The sequence below is a fragment of the Geotrypetes seraphini genome, chromosome 5 (assembly GCF_902459505.1).
Source record: "Geotrypetes seraphini chromosome 5, aGeoSer1.1, whole genome shotgun sequence".
In the NCBI taxonomy this organism is placed as follows: domain Eukaryota; kingdom Metazoa; phylum Chordata; class Amphibia; order Gymnophiona; family Dermophiidae; genus Geotrypetes; species Geotrypetes seraphini.
In genome coordinates, this window is record NC_047088.1 from 102,984,835 (window position 1) to 103,006,143 (window position 21,309).

General features: G+C 48.5%; 1 protein-coding gene across 1 annotated transcript in view; it reads left to right on the forward strand.

Annotated features, from left to right (window-relative positions):
* FUS (FUS RNA binding protein) overlaps positions 1 to 21,309 on the forward strand; it is a 225,658-nt gene that overhangs the window by 85,768 nt on the left and 118,581 nt on the right. The window contains exons 5-7 of the mRNA XM_033944416.1: positions 17,547 to 17,710; positions 17,917 to 18,175; positions 19,930 to 19,964. Coding sequence (XP_033800307.1) covers positions 17,547 to 17,710; positions 17,917 to 18,175; positions 19,930 to 19,964 — 458 coding nt within the window. The remainder of the gene's footprint in view (positions 1 to 17,546; positions 17,711 to 17,916; positions 18,176 to 19,929; positions 19,965 to 21,309) is intronic.

The window sequence follows — 21,309 nt, forward strand, 5'->3', positions numbered from 1 at the left end:
GTTTCAAGTTTGTCCACCTTTTTCTTGAGTCGTTGTTTCACCATGGCTCTCATGCGATCGTATTTGCCCTTTTTAAAGTTAAAGGTTTTGGTTAAGGTTTTGGCACGTTTTCTATTCCCGATGTCAAGCTTAAAGTTTATCACATTGTGATCGCTCGTCCCCAGCGGTACCGTAACTTCTACTTCTTTTGTCGGTCCCATGAGGCCATTTAGTACCAAGTCCAGGGTGGCGTTGCCTCTTGTCGGCTCTTTTACCATTTGTTCCAGGAAGCAATCCCCTAGCACCTCCAGGAACTTGGCCTCCTTGCCGCAGTTGGAGGTTCCTAGTTTCCAGTCTATCCTCGGGAAATTGAAGTCTCCCAATATTATTACATTGCCCGTCTTGCATTCTTGTTTGATTTCCTCTATCATTTCTGAGTCAGTTTCCTCTGCCTGTCCTGGGGGACGATAGTAAAGGCCAATTTTCGTGTCTGCGCTGTTTTGGCCAGGAATCTTGACCCAGAGGGACTCTAGCTTCTCTTTCGTTTCCGTCGTAGCCACTTCAACAGATTCTATTCCTTCCTGAACATATAGGGCAATACCTCCACCTTTCTGCCCTACTCGATCTCTTCTATATAGTTTGTATCCCTGTAGTACGGTGTCCCATTTGTTTTCTTCATTCCACCATGTTTCTGTTATGCCAATGATTTCCAACTTATCATGTCTTGCTGTTGTCTCTAGTTCCCCCATTTTGTTTCCTAGACTTCTAGCATTCGTATACATACATTTGAGTTCTCTTCGTGTTACCTTTTTGGACTTTCTACTCTTTGCTGTCCCTACTGTTTCTTTCACGTTATCCCTAACTGCTCCAGTGTTGTCTCCCTTGTTTGCTGTGCGGTCATCCCCTCCTGTGTCTGAGTTGTCCCTTCCTGCCTTGTCTTCCTTATTTGCTGTCAGGTCGTCCCCTCCTGTGTATGAGTAGTAGCCCATGGCTCCTTCATCGGGGCATCCTGTCGTCCGTGCCATCGACTGGTGGTCGACTGTCGGCTTTCCCCTATTTGTTAGTTTAAAGCCTTCTCGATGGCCTTCTTCATGTTGCCTGCCAAAACTCTTGCTCCTTCCTTGTTGAGGTGTAGTCCATCATTTCTGTAGTACTTGCTTTTTCCCCAGAACGCCGTCCAGTTGCGCATGAAGTCAAAGCCTTCTTCTTCGCACCATCGTCTCATCCAGGCGTTAATAGCTTGCAATTCCCCTTGTCTCTTTCCATCCGCTCTTGGTACTGGGAGGATCTCGGAGAAGGCCACCTTCACCTCCCTGATCTTCAGCTGTCTTCCAAGTGAGCGGAGCTGGCCCTTCATCTTTTCCCTGTCATACTTCCGTCCGCTCACATCATTTGTTCCCACGTGGATGAGCACAGCAGTATCCTCTCCCCCTGTGCTGTCTATGATCCTGGAGATCCTGTTGGCCACGTCCTTCACTCTTGCTCCAGGCAGACAGGTGACGACTCTGTCCTCTCTTCCTCCTGCGGTGTGGCTGTCCACGTGACGTATAATGGAGTCCCCTACGATGATCCCCATCTTCTTTATTCGGGGGTTTCTTGGGGGTCGTAAGTCCACGTCTATGGTATAGGGCCAGTCCTCTTCCTCCAGTGCTACTCTTGAAATTGTTTTCGGCTCTTCAGATGGGGGGACGTCTTCCTGCGTTCTCTCTCTTCCTCCTGGTGTGCGGATGTCTCCTACCTCATTTTCGGTTTTTTCTGTGTTTGCATGGGTGTCTTCTCTCCTCTCTTCCAGGCCTTCTTTCTGGGTATCCTGGGTACAGTTTTCCAGCCCTGGGATCTCTACATGTTGCTGGTGGGCTTCCTCGATGAATCTTTCTAGTTCCATGATCCCTTCGCTGGTATCGGACTCCCCTAGCAACTTCTCCTGCATGCAGTTTTCCTCCTTCCTGGCAAGGAGTTCTTCGAGTTCCATCACAGTTCCCTCCAGCAGCCGAACTTGCAGTTTCAGGCTGTCCAGCTCCTCGCATCGGCTGCAAATGTATGCCCTAGTCCCCGAGGGGAGGTAGTCATACATACTGCAGCCGGTGCAGAAGACTGGAAAGCTCATCTTCTGGCTTCCGTGGGCGCTCATGTCTTGTTCTCCTTCTCAATTGTGTGTGTCCTGCCCTCCTGATAGCAGTCCTCCTCCTGTTGATCGTTGGTCTTGGTTGTGTTGGTGCTGTTGAGCTGTTTGAGAGTGCTTGTCTCGGTGTGTGCTGTGTGGCTAGGTAATAGTAAACAAAGGAACAATAACTGGAATGTAACTTATGTATTTGGGCTCCCTGTTAGTCGGCCCAGCTTCCTGGCTCCTTCTGCAGGCTCCTTTGCAAAGGCGCTCTTGCTAAGGCGAGCGCCTTTACCGCTCGCCTTCGCCGCGCGCCGAACGGCTGTGCGCCGTTGGCTCCCCTCCTGTTAAGGGGGAGTCCGGCGCTCTGCTGGTGACGCTGGCGGTGACGCGCTGGGGGCGATGCCCTTTGGTCTCGCCACGGCTCCACGCACCTTTTCGAAGGTGATGGTGGTGGTGGCCGCGTTTCTGCGAAGAGAGGGGATTCGAGTACACCCTTACTTGGACGACTGGCTGACCCGCGCCTCTTCCAGACAGGAGAGTCGGTCGGTTACTCAGAGAGTGATCTCTCTCCTTCAGTCCTTGGAGTGGATCATCAACTTTCCCAAGAGCTCTCTGTCCCCGTCCCAGTCATTGGAACATCTGGGAGTGAGGTTCGACACTGGTCTGGGGAAGATTTTTCTGCCCCGGGACCGGGAAGAGAAGTTGCAGTCTCAGGTTCGTCTGCTTCTCCGGTCGCCCAGGCCTCGCGTTTGGGATTATGTGCAGGTTCTGGGCTCGATGGTGGCGGCTCTGGAGGTGGTGCCTTGGGCTCGGTTCCACATGAAGCCGTTGCAGAAGTTTCTTTTTCCCGGTGGTCCCCAGTGTTTCAGGGCTACAATCGCCGTCTACAGTGGTGTCCTCAGGCGTCCCGTAGCATGCGGTGGTGGCTCAGCGAGGTCCATTTGTTCCGGGGCATGCCTCTTGCGACGCCGGATTGGGTTGTGATTACGACGAATGCCAGTCTTCTGGGCTGGGGAGCCCAGTGTCTGCAGGCCTCGGCGCAGGGTATTTGGTCCCAGGAGGAGGCCCAGTGGTCGATCAATATGCTGGAGTTGAGGGCAATCAGGCTTGCGCTTCTGGCGTTTCAGTCCATGATTCAGGACCGTCCGACCAGGGTCTTCTCGGACAGTGTCACGGCGGTGACGTATATCAATCGCCAGGGGGGCACCCGGAGTCCTCAGTTGGCCGACAAGGCGATGGTTCTGTTTCGATGGGCGGAGGTTCATGTTCCTCTTCTCTCGGCGGCGCACATTGCGGGTCACGAAAACGTTCAGGCGGACTTTCTCAGCAGAAATCTTCTCGATCCAGGTGAATGGGAGCTGTCCGCTCGGGCATTCGATCTGCTGGTCCGGCGGTGGGGTCTTCCAGAGATGGATCTCATGGCCTCGTACCGCAATGCGAAGCTTCCTCGATTCTTCAGCAGACGCAAGGAACAGGAGTCGGAGGGGATGGACGCGTTAGCCCTTCCGTGGCCTCCGGGTTGCCTTCTTTACGTATTTCCTCCTTGGCCGATGATAGGTCGGGTGTTGCACCGCATCTCTCTCTTTCAGAGCAGGGTGATCCTCGTGGCTCCGGATTGGCCGCATCGGCCGTGGTATGCGGACCTGATTCAGCTGTCGGCGGGCGATCGGCTGACGTTCCCGGTGACTCCGGACTTACTGACTCAGGGTCCAATCTCCATGGAAGATCCGTCCCACTTTGGTCTTACGGCCTGGCTCTTGAACAGTCGCGGCTGAGGCGCCGGGGCTATTCGGAACAGGTTATTTCCACTCTTCTTCAAGCCAAAAAGATTTCTACATCTGCCTCCTATGCTAGAGTATGGAGAGTTTTTGAGTCTTGGTGTAGGGGGCAGGGGGTTTCGCCCTTCCAGGCGTCTGTCGGCTATTCTTTCCTTTCTGCAGGAAGGCGTAGCTAAAGGGTTGGCCTATAATTCCCTGAAGGTTCAGGTGGCGGCCATTGCTTGTTACAGAGGCCGGGTCTCTCGTTCGGCGCTCGCATTGCAACCTGACGTGGTTCGATTCCTCAAGGGGGTTCACCATATTCGGCCTCCTGTAAAGCGGACCTGTCCCGCGTGGAGTCTTAAACTTGTCTTTGGGGGATTGCGGGCGGCACCTTTTGAGCCTTTGTCTACTGCTACTTTGAAAGATGTCACATTGAAAACGGTGTTTTTGGTGGCTATGGCTTCAGCCAGACGGGTGTCGGAGTTGCAGGCGCTGTCTTGCAGGGAGCCTTTTTTGCGCATTTCGGACGCTGGGGTGTCTGTTCGGACGGTGCCGTCCTTTCTGCCTAAGGTGGTTTCGTCCTTTCATGTGAACCAGTGTTTATTCCTCCCGGCTTTTCGGCGGGAGGATTGGGGGGAGCGCTTCTCTTTGTTGCGTTTCCTGGATGTGCGCAGGGCTGTTCTGCATTATTTGGGGGTGACTAATGACTTTCGTCGGTCGGACCACTTGTTCGTGTTATTTGCGGGCAAGAACAAAGGTATGGCGGCATCTAAGGCTTCCATTGCTCGTTGGGTCAAAGAAACGATAGCTTTGGCTTATTTGATAGCGGGGAAGCGGTTGCCGGAGCAACTTCATGCTCATTCGACTCGAGCGCTGGCTACGTCTTGGGCGGAGTCCAGAGGGCTTTCCTTAGAGGAGATTTGCCGCGCGGCTACTTGGTCTTCTGGGAATACCTTTTCGAAGCATTATCGGTTGGATGTGGCGGCCTGTGCGGAGGCTGGTTTTGGCGCTTCGGTTATTGCAGAGGCGGCGTTAGCTTCCCACCCGGTTTGAATTTGCTTTGCTATATCCCACTAGTCTCTGGATTCATCTGCTGCTGTGCTAAGGAAGGATAAATTATGTTCTTACCTGTTAATTTTCTTTCCTTTAGGAGCAGCAGATGAATCCAGAGCCCCACCCTTTCTGTGGCCGATCTGTCGGTATTCTGTGTGCTGTGTTTCAGTTGGGTTATTGTTGGTAGTTGTGTTCTGTAGTTTACTATTTGATTAGCTACTGGAAAGAATTTTTTTGGATGCTCATTCTCCTATCTTTGGATGCTTGGGCAAGGAGCATAACTGAATGGACAGGAGGAATGCCAGTCTATAAGACCACCTGTTAATCAGTTTCTCTATCTCCACCTGCTGGTCGATGTGAGCTATCCCACTAGTCTCTGGATTCATCTGCTGCTCCTAAAGGAAAGAAAATTAACAGGTAAGAACATAATTTATCCATCTCCCTTGGTAGGGCTTTTGGAATTTGTTAGGAATTTTTGTCCCTTTTTGTTGCAGGATTAAGCTTGGGTGGACCCTGTTTGGGGATCTGTCCGATCTCGGGGGTGTCAAACCCGGCGGGTCTCGAGAGGGGTCCCTCCCCCCCCTTTCCTTCACCTCCCCTACATTTTTCTAGAGGTGCCTCAACAGTAAGCCTTACCCCCTGGTGGGAAGGCATATTGTTTAGAGAGCCAGTGGAGTCTGTTCTGTGTGGGGGGAAAAAAAAATTCTGAGGCAGTGCCGGTTTGAAGGGTTGGTTTCCCTTTAAATATGCTGTAAATTACTGTATTTTTCAACTAACCGGCACTTTTCTTTTAGTTAGGTTGTGTATGGAGCAATTGAGCCCTTCTCAGGGAGAGAGCTGCACAATTTGGTCCAGACGTGAAGCACTTGCAGCCGGCCTGAAAACAGCTGTTCGGGCCGGTGCAGTTGTGGAAGTCTCATCAGCATCGGTTGCTTGGGTCCAAGGCTCCCTGCTGCTAGTGCCTCGCAAGCCGGCACAGCTTTGCAGGGAAGCCCTGTCTTTTCCTGCCGACCACGGAGGGATTTCCTGTCAGCTGTTTTTTCGCTCAGCTGATGCCAGCTTTTGCCTGCTTTAGTGGCCGCTACAGGCCCTGGAGGGGCTATTTTTGGTGTATTTTTTGCCGTTTTTCCTCAGATAGCCCCTCCATCTTGTATTTAGCCTCAGGTGCCTTCTCCCTGTTTTGACATAACAGGGACAAGTTACAGCAGGGTCACCTGCTGGGGCAGGGAGTCCCATGGGGCCGCCGGGGTTTCTTCCCCCTTCATTTTATTTTTGCTTTGTGTAAAGCAGATAGACGGCCGGGTCCAGGGGGTCTTGGGGTAGGGGGGGTTCTCTCCGCGCTTCCTGATGTTTTGACCCCTTAATTCTTTTTGCGTCCTTCCTCGTCCAGGCGCCTGCGTACCACTTCAGACGAGAACTTGTTGTCTAAGGAGAGTTTTAACTAATGCTTGAGGACCTGGACCCTTGGGTATACCTCCAAGATCCTCTCGAGGGAACGTCCGCTGGTTCCAGGGACTTGTTTTTTCCCATCTACCAGTGAGGAGGCATTTGAGGTGCGCCTTTTTCAGCAGATCTCCTTAGTGTTGTACTTTGAGGAGGAGCCGCCTGCAACCCCGAGTGTGGAGGACCCAGTTCTTTGGGGGATTTCCTCTGATTCCCTCTCTTGTCCAGTACATCAGGGTTTTTTTCCCCTGGATTTTATCCTGGCACAGTGGACTTTTCAGTTTGCGCGCTCCGGTGGGGGATAGGACTAACTTAAAGTCACCAGTGGTGGACGCGATGGTCTCAGCTATTGCTACATGGCATACTGTGCCTGTCGAGGGTAGTTCTGTCTTAACAGACTCTGAGGAGTGTAAGTTGGAGACCATTCTTAAACAGAATTTTGATGTGTCTGCCTTGGGGGTCCAGGCAGCTGTTTGTGAGGTACTGGTGGCTCAGGTCGTGTTTCGGTGGGCTGAGCGGGTCCTTGACAGTGAGTCTGATGTTCAGGAGATGGCGAAGATTCAGATGGCTGCCTCTTTCTTCTCAGACGCCCTCTGACTTCTTGCGGTCATCTGTCAAATCCATAGTTGCGCGTTGGACATTCTGGCTTCGGGCTTGGTCGACGGACACAGTGTCCATCACTAAACTCTAAATTTTCTTTTTTGGGGGTCCTGGTTGTTTGCCAGAGGTTTTGGACTAGTTAGTTCAACCTCTGATGGACTCTAAAAGTACCCTGCCTGCCTGAAGACAGTGCTTGCCAGGCTCTTCAAGGTGGCACTCCTTAGGGGAGTCTGCAAAATTTCTGCAGGTACCGCCCCTTTGGGATTGCTCCCTACCCGACCTCTGATTTTGCCAGGGGTTGTTTCTTTCAGCAAATGCAGTCCTGTTGGGCCTGTAGGGAGGCTGAAAATCCCTCTGTCGGTTCCCCTGCTGTCCGTCCTGCCCAATGATTGTGCCCACGCCCTCTCTGGTTCCGGTGGGTGCTCTGCAGTTTGCCCATTCCCTGCCAGGTCATTTTCTAGCTTCTCCTTGTCATGCACCATGGAAGAAGCAGGTTTTTTGCCAGATCCATTTTTTGCCTGTTCAATCAATGTTCTGGAAACCAGAGCCATCCTTCTGTCACTGTTAGCCTTCCACTCCTTCTTGTCATGCAAATCAGTCTGGGTTCTGTCAGACATTGGCATTGCGGTTGCCTATGTCACTTGTCAGGGGGGCACCAAGAGCGCACAGGAGGTGGCTCTGCTCATGCTCTGGGCAGAGTCGCATCTTTATTTGTAGCATTTATATGCCACTTAATAAGTGGTTTACATTCAGGTACTCAAGCATTTTCCCTCTCTGTCCTGGCAGGCTCACATTCTATCTAATGTACCTGGGGCAATGGGGGATTTGGTGACTTGCCCAGGGTCACAAGGAGCAGCATGGTATTTGAACCCACAACCTAAGGGTTGGCAACCACAATGCCACACACTTCAGGACATCTCGGCCTCCCACATAGCCGGAGTGGAGAATGTTCAAACGAAATTCCTCAGTCACATATTAGATCCCGGAGAATGGTGTCTAAGCCATGTGGCCTTTCACTTGATAGTGCAGTCTTGGAGTCAGCCCCTAATGGACCTGATGGCCACAGGAGTCAACGCCAAAACTCTCCGCTTCTTCAGTCGTCGCAGAGACGGTCAGGCCGAAAGTCTGGATGCTCTGGTTCAACCTTGGCCAACGGAGGGGCTGTTGTATTTGTTCCTGCCATGGCCATTAGTGGGTAGAGTTGTTCTCCGCATTGTTCGTCACCTGGGCCTGGTGGTTTTGGTGGTTCCGGATTGGCCCTGACATCAGTGGTTTGCGGATCTGGTGCGGCTTCTGGTGTTGGATTCTTTTCCTCTGCTTTTGCCTGATCTTTTGACTCGGGGCCCCATTCCCCTGTTCGATCCGGCCCCCTTTTTTGTCTTGCGGCTTGGCTCTTGAAAGGGAACACCTAGGTAGAAAGGGGTATGCAGATAAAGTGATCTTCTCTCTCTTGGGGTCCTGTAGACTTTCCACTTCTCGGCCTTATTTGAGAGTTTTGTGTATATTTGAAGAGTGGTGTATGGCGTGGGGAGTGGTTACTTTTCGCTCTTCCCTGCCTAACATCTTAGAGTTCTTGCAGGATGGCCTGGACAGGGGCCTAACTTGATCTTCTCTCCAGGTTGAGCTTGCGACCCTTTCAGCCTTTCTTGGATTATTATGGGGTCAGTGTCTGACTGCTATTCCTGATGTCGTTCGCTTATTGTGGGCAGCCAAGTTGCTCAATCCTCCCGTTCGACCGTCTGTTCCCTCTTGGGTTTTTGAATCTGGTCCTGTCTGGGCTTCTGCGCCCCCCCATTTGAGCTTTTGGGTGCCTGCACATTGAAGGATCTTAATCTTAAGGCAGTCTTCTTGGTGGCTATTATTTCTGCTAGATGTATTTCGGAGCTGCAGGCTCTCTCTTGTAGGGCTCCCTTCCTGGAGTTTTTCTAGGGAGCGGGTAGTGTTGAGGCCCGTTCCGTCCTTTCTGCCAAGGGTAGTTTCTCCTTTTCATGTCGATCAGTCTGTGGTCCTCCCAGTCCTGGGTTGTCGGGCAGGTTCTTCTGAGCAGAAACAATAGCGCAAATTGGATGTTGGTCGAGATCTTCGCGCCTACTTGCGGAGGACCCAGGAGATCAGGAAATCAGATCATCTTTTTCTCATTGCATGCTGGATCAAGGAGACTATTGCTTCCACTTATCTTCTTCAGAAAAAGACTGTTCTGGAATTTCTCAAGGCTCATTCTACTCACGGACAGGCAGCTTCTTGGGCTGAGTCTGCGCTGGTGCCTCCTGGATATTTGTAAGACGGCGGTTTGGTCTTCTCTACATTCTTATATCAGACATTACTGTGTGGATGTTCAGGCGCGTCGGGACACGGTGTTCGGTGCATATGTTCTGGTGTCAGCCCTTCGGAGGTCCCACCCATGATGGGGACTGCTTTGATACGTCCCGCTTGTAAGATTAACCCTATTCTGGTCTGGAAAGTTGCTAAAGAAGGAGAAATTAGGTTCTTACCTGCTAATTTACTTTTTTAGCCTCTCCAGACCAGCATAGGACCCCACCCTTTCTATTGTCATGTTCTTGCATGCAGATTTTCATTTTTTGATCGGTTTCTAGTATTTTTCTAGGGCTGAGGAGATTATGAAAAGCGGCTATGGCTTGGATGGCGTAGCTGGCGAGCTGTGGGGACCTTGGCTATTTGCATTTGTTCCTTTGCATTTTCCAACAGCATTTCTGTTTTTATTTGTGGATACTCCTGTTCGGAGTCTTGTTTTTTTTTCTGTTTGGCTATTCGGCAGACTGAGGTAATTTATTTATTTATTTATTCGATTTTTTAGCCCGTCCTCCCAAAAGAGCCCAGAACGGGTTACAATGAATATGTTGGTGCATTAAAATTATAAGTAAGATAGGTACTTAGAAATTCCCTTACTGTCCCGAAGGCTCACAATCTAACTAAAGTACCAGGAAAAATGACAATTAGAAGAGTAATAAAGAAAGAAAATAGAGATAGAGGAGAAAAATAAGAAAATAAACATACTAATAAGATTACAATGATCTAAAGGAATTTGAAAGGTTAAAAAGAGGGGAGATAAGAATTGATGCAGAGGGAAAACCGTTGAAGCAATAGAATTCTGGGGAAATTTAAATGAAATTTGAATGATAAAATAAAACAAAATAAGTGGTAAAACAATAAGTGAGATTAAAAAATATATCATAAACTAAAAAGAATTGAAAATAAAATCAAAACAGTCAAAACTGAAGTCCAGCTTGAACGGGCCCCCGAGCCGACCGTTGGTCCGATGGCCGGACTGCAGCCCTCCTCCGTCGGCTCTCCCCTGCTGGAATGGGGGAGGAGCGAAGACAGTGTCGGGTGCCCCGCTGGAACGGGTCCCCAAGCCGACCGTTGGTCCGATGGCCGAACTGCAGCCCTCCTCCGTCGGCTCTCCCCTGCTGGAATGGGGGAGGAGCGAAGACAGTATCGGGTGCCCCGCTGGAACGGGCCCCCGAGCCGACCATTGGTCCGATGGCCGGACTGCAGCCCTCCTCCGTCGGCTCTCCCCTGCTGGAATGGTGTTAGATGGTGTTACAGGGTTTGGTTTTGGTCTTTTACTTTTCCCATCTGTAGCAAATACAGTGTCCAATGTAAGTTGTTTTCTTGAAGCCATCTGAAATCACTTTAGTTAAACTGAAGGGATTAAATAGTTATAAAATCTTTAGTGAGAATGTCCAGGGAGAGGAGCTCTGCACTCAAACTGCCATCCTCCTCGCCTCTCAAGTTCCGGAATTAGGGAGGGGTCACGTGATATGTACAGTTCCAAAGTTTTGTCTCAGTCTCCACCTTCTGGTCATGATGAGATATATACCCACTTGTAAGATTAACCTTATGCTGGTCTGGAGAGGCTAAAAGAAAGTAAATTAGCAGGTAAGAACCTAATTTCTCCTTAGCATACGTTAAGAGTAGCAGATTTTTGAAGTGTGGTGTCGTGAGATGGCAGGTCAGGATGATAGATCACAAGAATATGAAGACTTTGGAATTTTTGCAAGATGGTTTGAACAAGGGATCGACTTCCTTGAAAGTACAGGGTAGCAGTTCTGGTATGCTTCAGATGATTGATAACAAGATAGAGCTTTGGGAATACATCTGGAAGTGCTGCAGTTTCTGACCTGTGAAGTTTTTGAGGCCCCACTAGCAGAACTACCTTTAAAGCCCTGGTGGTCCAGAGAACTCGCGGCAGCCATTCAGATAGTGGCTGTGCATAGGGCAGGAGAGTAGGAAGATCGCTCCTGCCCTGGTTCACCGCTGAACCCACCAGGGCTTTAAAGGTAGGTTTTTTTTTATTTTTAAAGTCTGGGAGGCAGGAGGGAGGTGTGATGTGTGAGACAATTGAGACCAGAGGTGGGAGGGATCCTTCCTGTCTTAGCCCACCAGTAGACCACCATGGCTTGCGGCAGGCCCAGGGGAAGCCTGCAACAAGTCTGGGGGGAGGGTGTGTGGGCGCTGACCTGAATATAAACTGAGATGGGCCCTAAAATTTATTTATACACACCTCCCACCTTATTCGCGGTTTCAGTATCTGCTGATTTGGTTATTTGTGGTTTTTTGGTTCGGGACTCCCCCTAGTGAATTGCTCTGTCCCCGACCTCTCCAGACCTTACAGGGAGCAATCTTCCTACACGGACAAGTAGCCAGAGAGCTCGGGCAGCGATCAGAGTTACAGGAGGATCCGTAGGAGATGGTGCCTTGATCCTCACCCCAGCACTGTACCCATCTGCCATAGCTCTGAACCTTAAGCCCAAAGCGAGCTAGCCCGTGATGGTGAAGGAGAGCTTGCGGACCGGCAGACGCAGCTCCAGTTGCCCCTGCACTACAACCTGTTGGTCATCCTCTTCCTGGGCAATTTCAGCTTCTGAGGTGAGCTGAACGTGCAGGTGGAGGTCTGCACCGCCATTCGTCACATCATGCTGCATGCTTGACTGCCTGGCCGTGCACGGACCTTACCTGGTGGTCTAGTGACGCGGGGCAGGAGCGATCTTCCTATGCCCCGTTCAAAGCCGTCATCAAAACGGCTGCTGCACTACAACGTGAACTCATAGCAGCTATTTTTATGACGGCTCTGCAGGGGGCAGGAGTTGTAGAAAGATCGCTCCTGTTCCGCGTTCCCGCTAGACCACCAGGTAAGGTCTGTGCATGGCCAGGAGGTCAGCATGCAGCATGATGTGGCGAATGGTGTTGCAGATCTCCAACTGCACGTTCAGTTCACCGCAAAAGCTGAAATTCCCAGGAAGAGGATGACCAGCAGGTTGTAGTGCAGAGGTGCAGGGGCAACTGGAGCTGTGTCTGCCAGTCCGCAGGCTCTCCTTCACCATAAGGTCCGGGAGGGAGGTGTGGTTGGGTCAGAGTTGGCCCAAAAGTTATTCGTGAATTTTCCATATTCGCGGGCCGGCTCTGCCCCTAACTCCTGTGAATACGGAGGGAGGAGTGTATTCGCGTATATACAGTAAATAACAGCAGATAAGACTTGTGTGATCCATCCAATCTGCCTAACAATCACAGGGACATTGTTTATCAAGGCAATGCTGAACCAACAATCCAGTATATTGCATTTTACTTGCTAAGTTTCCTATAAGATGTCCCCCACCCCCTTTCCCGAGATGTGCAAGACCTGTACTTGAGACAATGAATGTGGTATAAAATACACTTACTTGCTCCTAATCCATCCATGTCATTTTCAGGGCTCAGACTGTAAAAAGTTTGCCCTGCACTGGCTCTACTTCAGCTACCGAGGTGCCGTCAAAACCTAGTTCAGCCCATCCTAATTTGTCTTACCACATACAGGACGCAGATCATAAAAGTCTGTCCCACATTGGCTACACCACACATGTCAAAATCTGGCTCACGGTGTCATAAAATTTGGCCCGCCTTACAATTAGCGATTTGCACTGAAGCTGGCCTGCTGGAACCACTGCTGGGAGTTGCGGTTGCATGCTATCGTGAGTGAATTGACACTGGAGTTACCGACAGATTGGCGGCCAGCTTTCGATCCTGCAGTGAGCAGCAGACATTTTTATTACCCATCAGCGTCGCATCAGCCGGAAAAGGGAGGAGTGAGACGACAATGGGGCTGGAGCCACTGCTGGGAGTTGTGGTCGCACGCTACCAGGAGTGAGTCAACGCTGGAGTGAGTACGGGCCTGTACCCTGCGGTGAGCGCTGGGTAGATTGTTGGCCAGCTTTCGATCCTTGCTGAATGGCCGCTTTCGATCCTTGTTGAAGTGTCTGGCCTAAGCTACAAGGTTTTCTTAAAAACTGTTCATAGGTAAAGACAAATCAAATTATTTCATTGGCTTGAATTCCATCTGGAGTTCGTCAAGGCTCACCATTATCGCCTATCTTAACACTGGGCTTTGGGGGGGGTCACGTGATGCAGCCTGCCTAGCTAGACGTGTGTGAGAAGAGCTCCTGCCCCATGAAAAGAAAATCAGCGATTTTACCTGCCTCTTCTGCATCCTACGGAGTATTGCACAGCTTTTTTGCCGGGGTGGACCCTCTGCTTCCTAGCAGCGCCTTTACAGATCGGCTTCGGAGTTGGGTATGCCCATAAAAACTTCCCGCAGCGCCCGGGATAAACCTCCTACTAACCCCTCTTAAGATGGCAGCGGAACCGGCCACTTTGACGATCCTAGCTGGGGACTGGGTTACTGACATCACGCGGTCCGTGTCGGCGGCGCTGGCTGATAGATTCAATAAAATACAATCGGCTGTGGATGAGATGCACGAAAAGTTTGATTCCCACAGCTGGCATCTGACGGAGGTTGAACAGCGGGTGTCCGATCAGGAGGACACATGCACAGGCCTAGTAGGTGGTGGAGCTTCAGAAAACGTCCCGGAAGCTGGCGGACAAACTGGAGGAACACTGGGCTTTAAACTGAATTCTTTTGGCTTCAACCCATTTATATTTGCAGATGATATTATCTAATATAATAAAACGCTAGGCCGCGCATGCGCAGTTCCATCGTGTGCGTCCATTTTCCGTGAGATGTACAGCATCTCAGATAGGAGTGCGCATGCGCCCGAAACACTCTCTCTCCTCCCCCGAGATGGATGTCGGACACGGCGGCTGTCGGCCCGTGCTGTTTTTTGATCTGCCCTGCTCCTTGCCTGAAGTCCTCTCTCCTCCCCCGAGGCTAATGTCGGACGCGGCAGCTGTCTCCCCCGAAGCGGATGATCTTATGGGAATCAATGTTCTTCGCTCTGCCCTGCTCCTTGCCTTACTATATTTTTAAGTTGAAAGACTAGGCAGTGGCTCCTCTCAGGATCCCCACCTGCGTCGGAAGTCCAATGCAGTCGGGGATCTTGAGAGGAGCCGCCGCCGCCATGTCTTTCAACTTAAAAATATACTAGGGCAAGGAGCAGGGCAGAACGATCTTCAAAATGGCGGCAAATCGATCTCCGTTCCTCCGGGGGGGAGGGGGTGTCTGGGAGGAGAGGGATCGTGGCCACTCAGCGCCCCCACCGAGGAGCCCAGCAACTTTCCGCTGTCCGGGACCCGACTCATTTGTCGCCGCCCCCCCCCCCCCTTCCCTTACCGCGGGCCCGACTGGCGATTCAAGCAGCGTGTGCAGCACTCTTCACACGCTGCTTTGGGCCCTTCTACTGCCCTGATTTACTCTGGCACGTCCGGAGCAAATCAGGGCAGTAGAAGGACCCAAAGCAGCGTGTGAAGAGTGCTGCACACGCTGCTTGAATCGCCATGTGTAGTCGGGCCCACGGGAAGGGAAGGGGGGGGGGGGCGGCAAAGGACTCGGGCCCGCGTTTGTAGTCGCGACTGTGGGAAGGGAAAGAGGGTAGATGAAACGCTAATGCAGGCACAGGGAACTGGTGTGGGGGGAGGGAAATGGAAGGGGGAGGGAATGCAGCTTTGCACAGACAAACAGAGGGAGGAAGAAAGACACAGGGGCAGGTGCACAGGGAACTGGTGTGGGGGGAGTGAATGCTGCTTTGGCAGACAGACAGAGGGAGGAAGGGACACAGAAAGACAAGAAGAAAGACACAGGGGCAGGTGCACAGGGAACTGGTGTGGGGGGAGGAAATGCTGCTTTGGACAGACAGACGGAGGAAGGGACACAGAAAGACAAGAAGAAAGACACAGGGGCAGGTGCGGGACTGCGGGATGCCGCAGAGGGAACTTTTCCAATAGGTGCAACTGGGCAGCTGTCGGGAGCCTCTGATCACGGGCAGAGCAAGGTAAGTGTATCATAGGGATAAGAAGGAGGAGAGGGGGAGAAAAAGGAAGGGACGTCTACTGCTGGACAGGGGGAGAAGGAAAGAGGTGCTGATGGACAGGGGGGGGGGGTGAAGAAAAATGAACGGAGGCCTAATGTTGGACAGGGAGAGAAGGAAGGTGCTGCTGGACAGGGGGGAGGTAAAACAAAGGGATAAGGGCTGCTGCTGCATAAGGAGACCTGTGAAGGGGTGGTGGTGGACACAGGGGCGGTAAAAGGAAGGGAGAATGGACAGGGGGAGCAGGCAAAGGGTGGTGATGGACAGCCAAGGAAAAAGAAAGACAGAAAGAAAGAAAACGGCTAAGGAGAGAGAGAGAGAAAGAAATAGAGAGACACACACACGCATATATTCTAGCACCCGTTAATGTAACGGGCTATAAGACTAGTGTTTTATAAACCTTTTAAAGGTGATATTGCCCAAGTAACCAATAGAACTTGCAAAGGATTAACAATAATGGAGAACTGGGCATGTCAAATTAAATTAAAATTTAATAAGGAAATAAACAAAGTTATGCTGATAGTAATTTTAGTCAATTAACTAGTAAGGAACTTGTTAGGTATTCCCTACAAATCAGAAAATTAATTAAAAATCCTAGGAGTCAAAATTGACAATATACTATCTTTTGAACATCAAGTGAAACGAGTGTCAAATAAGGTGTTCAAAGTTCTCTGGAAATTGAGAAGAATTAAATCATATTTTGACTGACTGCTGTCTTCAACTAATAGTACAATCCTTGATATTAACACACTTGGATTATTGTAATTTGATATACAGCTTTTACAAAATACAGCAGCAAAATTGATCTGCCCAATAACATGATTTGAATAATGACCAGACAACAAACAGTAGAAAAAATAATTTTATTTTCTGTTTTGAGATTTGAAATATGTATCCTGCCAGACCGGTGTTGTAACCTTATACTTCTACTAAGACTAAGGGGTACTTGTATTAAGATGTGCATTTAACGCGCACTAAATTGGTTAGCGTACCTTAATAAAAGGACCCATAAGTACCGTATTTGCCGGCGTATAAGACGACTTTTCAGTACCTTAAAATCCTCCCCAAAGTCGGGGGTCGTCTTATACGCCGGGTACAGTTTACATGCCCTTACTTGCGGGGCTGGATGTACTCAGTCGCGCGGCTCTTCTTCTCCCTACCTTCTCTGCTTGCAGCACAGAGCCGAACGGAAGTCTTCCCGACGTCAGCGCTGACGTCGGAGGGGAGGGAGGGCTTAAACAAAGCTTAAACAAAGCCCTCCCTCCCTCCGACGTCAGCGCTGACGTCGGGAAGACTTCCGTTCGGCTCTGTGCTGCAGGCATGGCAGGTAAGGAGAAGGAGAGTAGCCTCGCGGTTCGAGTGGCTACCAAGAGAGAGGGGCGGCCGCCCCGCCCCGGTTGCAGCACAGCCGGCCAGGTTCCCTTACTTTTGTGGCACTTCCCCGACCGACCGATAACAGCCCGGGTCCGACAATCCTCCCTGCCCTGTAGCCGCGAATCTAAATACCTTCTTACAGCAGCTGTAAGAAGGTAATTTAGATTCGCGGTTAAGGGCAGGGAGGTTTGTCGGACCGGGGCTGTTGTCGGTTGGTCGGGGAAGTGCCACAAAAGTAAGGGAACCTGGCCGGCTGTGCTGCACCCGGGGCGGTAGAGAAGGTGTGCGGAAGAAGGGGTAGTCTTATACGGCGAGTATAACACAAAACTCTATTTTTTAACTAAAAGTTGGGGGGTCGTCTTATACGCCCAGTCGTCCTATACGCCGGCAAATATATCTTAATAAAAAATTTGGCCCACGACTTAGCCTAAGTTTTAGATTTCAGTCCCTTATGTGATTGAGTTTGACACCTCTGGGCTACACTGTCCCACTGCTGGAATTGCCATTTAAGCACCACCCCTGTGCTATTAATCTCTCAAATTTTTGTTTCAATACTATCCTTTTTCTTTTTAGGGACCCTTTGTCCCATGCATTTTTGAACTTTGTCACTGGCTGGCTAAGGCTACACAAGATATGTACTGTATATGTCACAAATTGTCATTTTAAGTCTCCACCTGCAAGCATACCCACACATCTAGACTGGTCTGAATGGACTGACTGAATGGATTGAAGGAAAGAGAATCAGCAGATTCCAACTAATTTACCGTCTCTCTTTCTTTAACTGTTTGAAATAGACCTACTTCCTTCCTACTCTTTTTGCCCTTTGCAAACCATTTTGAATGACAGTTTCAATAAAATGGTATATCTGATAAATTCCTAATGTGTAGAATCCCCATGACATAATAAATAGTCTGTTGTAACCTGCTACTATTCTTCCAAGGGATTTTTATGGTGTATTACTTTTTCTGTCAGCAATTACGGAAGCAGCTCCCAGTCTTCTAGCTATGGACAGCCTCAGAGTGGGGGCTATAGCCAGCAGTCCAGCTACAGCAGCCAACAGCAGCAGTCTTATGGGCAGCAACCTAGCTATGGTAATCAGCAACAGTCCTATGGACAACAGTCTAACTATGGAGGAGGTAAGGTTTCTGTGCTTCTTGAAAAAGTGGTGATGAGTTGGGAGAGTACATGTTTGCTGTACATTTGAAACTTTTTTCATATTCATAGTATGTTTAGTGGTGGTTGGTCATTAAACTGAATGTAGAAAAGACGTGGATATTATATGACAAGGTTTGTTCTCAGTAAATTGTTTTTCTTTTCTCTGTTACATGTAATACGTATACAGCTGGAGGATACGGTCAGGACCAGTCTTCTATGAGCAGCAGCAGTGGTGGTGGTGGCAGTAATAGCGGAGGCTCTGGAGGATATGGTGGCCAGGACCAGGGTGGTTATGGAGGGCAGCAAGACAACAGAAGCCGGGGCCGAGGCAGCTTTGGGGGCCGTGGTGGCAGTGGCTTTGATCGTGGCGGGAGAGGCAGTGGTGGGGGCCGTGGCGGGAGAGGCGGCAGCAGCAGCAGCAGCAGCGGCGGCGGCGGCAGCATGGGGTAGGTGTCTGGACTCTTTCTGCAGATGGAAGCAAATTTGTTTCAAGTTTATATTATGATTCTGCATAGAGATTTCTTAGTGGACAGGGACATTTTTGACTTCTGAAACAACATGAAACATACAAAAGGAATAATATATGAAAGGGAAGGCTGGTTGGTTCTCATCTTATTGAACAAATATAACTGGTAATACTGAAATGGTATTATGAGCAGGGTTAGTATGGTCAGATGTGAATTTTGAGTTTGGAATGTCTATATCACACAGAAATAGGATCAACAAAGAAGTGTGGTTGATCCCATATTAATTAAAGGTATGTAATTAGCTTTCAAGAATTAAAACCCCCATGGTGGAATTGATGCAAAATGAGCACTGGTATATCATAAAGTATAATGGCACCGTCAGCTGTGCAACTGTTACTCATTATGAATGGGGGGGGGAAACATGTTTGAACTTACTGTTCAGAGACTAACCAATAGGCATGGTACGTGTAACTTTGTGTCTCCTTTTACTATTCTGTCAGTGAAAATGCCAGATCTTTTAAGATAATGAACTTGTACTGGGGCTAGCAAGTGAACTTTAAAAACAGTGGACTCTTATCCAAATGGTCTGGAGTCTGTGCTGTTATGGGGGTATTTGGTATATCACTTTTGTTCCAGTAATTATCACTGAACTGTACAGATGAAAGTTGCTTTGACTGGTCTAGTTCACATTCAATGCTGTTTTTCCAGTAGATGAAGACAAATGTTGGATTTGGGATGGGTGAAAAGACAGTAACAGAGGGGTTTTCATACTGGGCTCACTGTTCTCGGAGAATGCTTTATACACAGAGCTATCTCTGCTTGTAGGTTGGTACCTTATTCTGACACTGGTTGATTTATTGCCATGGAAACTAATTTGACACCAGATTGGGGACTGCTTGCTGGAGGAGCACTGGGTTCATCTCTGTTCTGCTGAATATTCAGAAGTATCCAGAAGTAGTGTTGGAAGTCTCTTGGGTGTAGTAATAGGCATGGGCTAAAGGTGAGGGTGTTCTACAGGGACAGGTAAGTAATAGTTTTTGGGGAGGGATATGATTAAAAAACTTAATGCAATTTTTTTTATCTGTTATTGCTGCTAATGTGTTAACAAATTCTGCATTTTATGTGCTTCAGGTTTGAAAGTGAATGAACTTGTATCAATACTCCACCTTCGGTCTTAGTTAAAGACAACAGTGCATTACAGTGTTAGCCAGCTCCAAGCCTAGCTATAGGAGTGGGGTAAACAAAACAAAGTGCTGAAACATATTAATGCTTTGATGTTTCCTTATGCTTTCAAAGCAAGTTCTGTGTCTGCTTTCATATGTATACCTCAGAAGCTGAAACTGCAGAGCATGCAGAGGTGGTGCTCATAATTTAAACAGGGTTTTTCAAACTGCAAGTACAGCTCTTGGAAACCAAAACCAGTGAAAGAAATCAGTAAAGGGCAAGATGAAAGAACAGACTCCTCAAGAGATGTATCCCTGTAATGTGGTGAAGAAAATTACCTCGTTTCTAGCACAAGACTTGGCTATACTTTGTGTCGCGTACATTAAAGTTGCTATGTATTTAAGGATGTATACAAGGGGAGAGGTGAAGAAGTGTAGCTCTGCGGGAAGGCAAGTTCTTCAGTATCTAAGAGTGTTTGGTGTGACATGTTTAAAGAGAAATTAATATAAACAATAGGTGTCACTTGGAAGTGGAAAGCAGCTTCAATGTCTTCTAACTTATCTCCTCAGTGGTGGTGACCGTGTTGGCTTCAGTAAATTCGGTGGTAAGTGCAAGAGTTTTAAAAACTCAAAAAAAAAAAAAACAAGCTTTTTATTTTTGTCAAACCCATGTTTCATGTATTCTTATGGAATTAGGGGAAAGAAAACTAAATGATCAATGATAAAATGGTAATGTAAACAAAAGGAGCTCATGCTCTAGCCTGCATAAAGGGGAAGTTTATTTCTGAGTTGATGCTATGGAGAAATCTTTGGCCTCTAATTTTGTTAGCAAACCCAACAGAGCTGTGTTGCAATATTTCCAAAGAGTGTTTTGGGTTGCCATTTTGCAATTAAATAAAAATATATTTGCTCCTTGGGTGGGAAGTTGATGAGTTGCATGCTGTTACAGAACAAAGGGTCAGACACTAGTATGTTGCTGGCATCAGCCAGGATGGAAAATAAACAAAGTTTTGAGAGTCTCAGAACATCTAGTTATTTGGTATATCATGGTTGAACTTACAAAAGGTTGATTTTTATTTTTTACATATATTTAAAGCTACATGAGCACATCATGTTTTAAGAGTTAAATTCTTCTCATGAATTATTGGAAAGGGTTTGGCATGTGTACACATGATTAAAAATGGTTTGGTTAAGACCAGTGTTGGACATATGCAGGCTTTTATTTTAAAATATTGACATTTTTGTGACAAATGCATGGATCTGAACCAGATGTTTATTGAGTGTGTAAGTACTCATTTAAATGAAAGATAACAATGATTACTGGTGTGGACAGGGATGTACAGATATTTAAAACCAGCCCTGCATATACAGATGGGTGAATGTTATCTGATGTGTTTAAAACAAAAATAGTTCACAAAAACACAGTGGATTTAAGAAGTTCAAACAATATGCTAAATTTAAGAGAATTTAAGCCAAGATTTATAGAAACTGGGGCCTTTTGACATGGTCTTACAAGGTATAAATATGGCATTTGTGATAATCTGTGAGATGTATCTTTCGATATCTTGTCAAAGTGGGGAAATCATGAATATACCATCTATATGGTTAGTGTCAGCATGACTTACAAAATCAACTATTTTGCAATGGCATTTCCTAGCTAGTAAATATTTGTATATATGGTAGGGTGGTTTGTTACCACTCAAAAGTTGCTAGATAAAATGCATATGCCACTGGAAAAAGATGTGGAATACAGTGTTCTGAAAGTGTTTTTAGTAGTAAAGTGTGGTGGTTTGGTTCCTCCTGATAACTGGAAGGAAAGTAATATGCCTTCTGAGCACATGCACCAACACTGGCCTATGCTTATTTAAATGCGGATTCCTCATCAGCTTCCAAACCAGTCCAGACAAGTGGGTCGTGCCCACCTGACAGCAGATGGAGACTCAAACTACT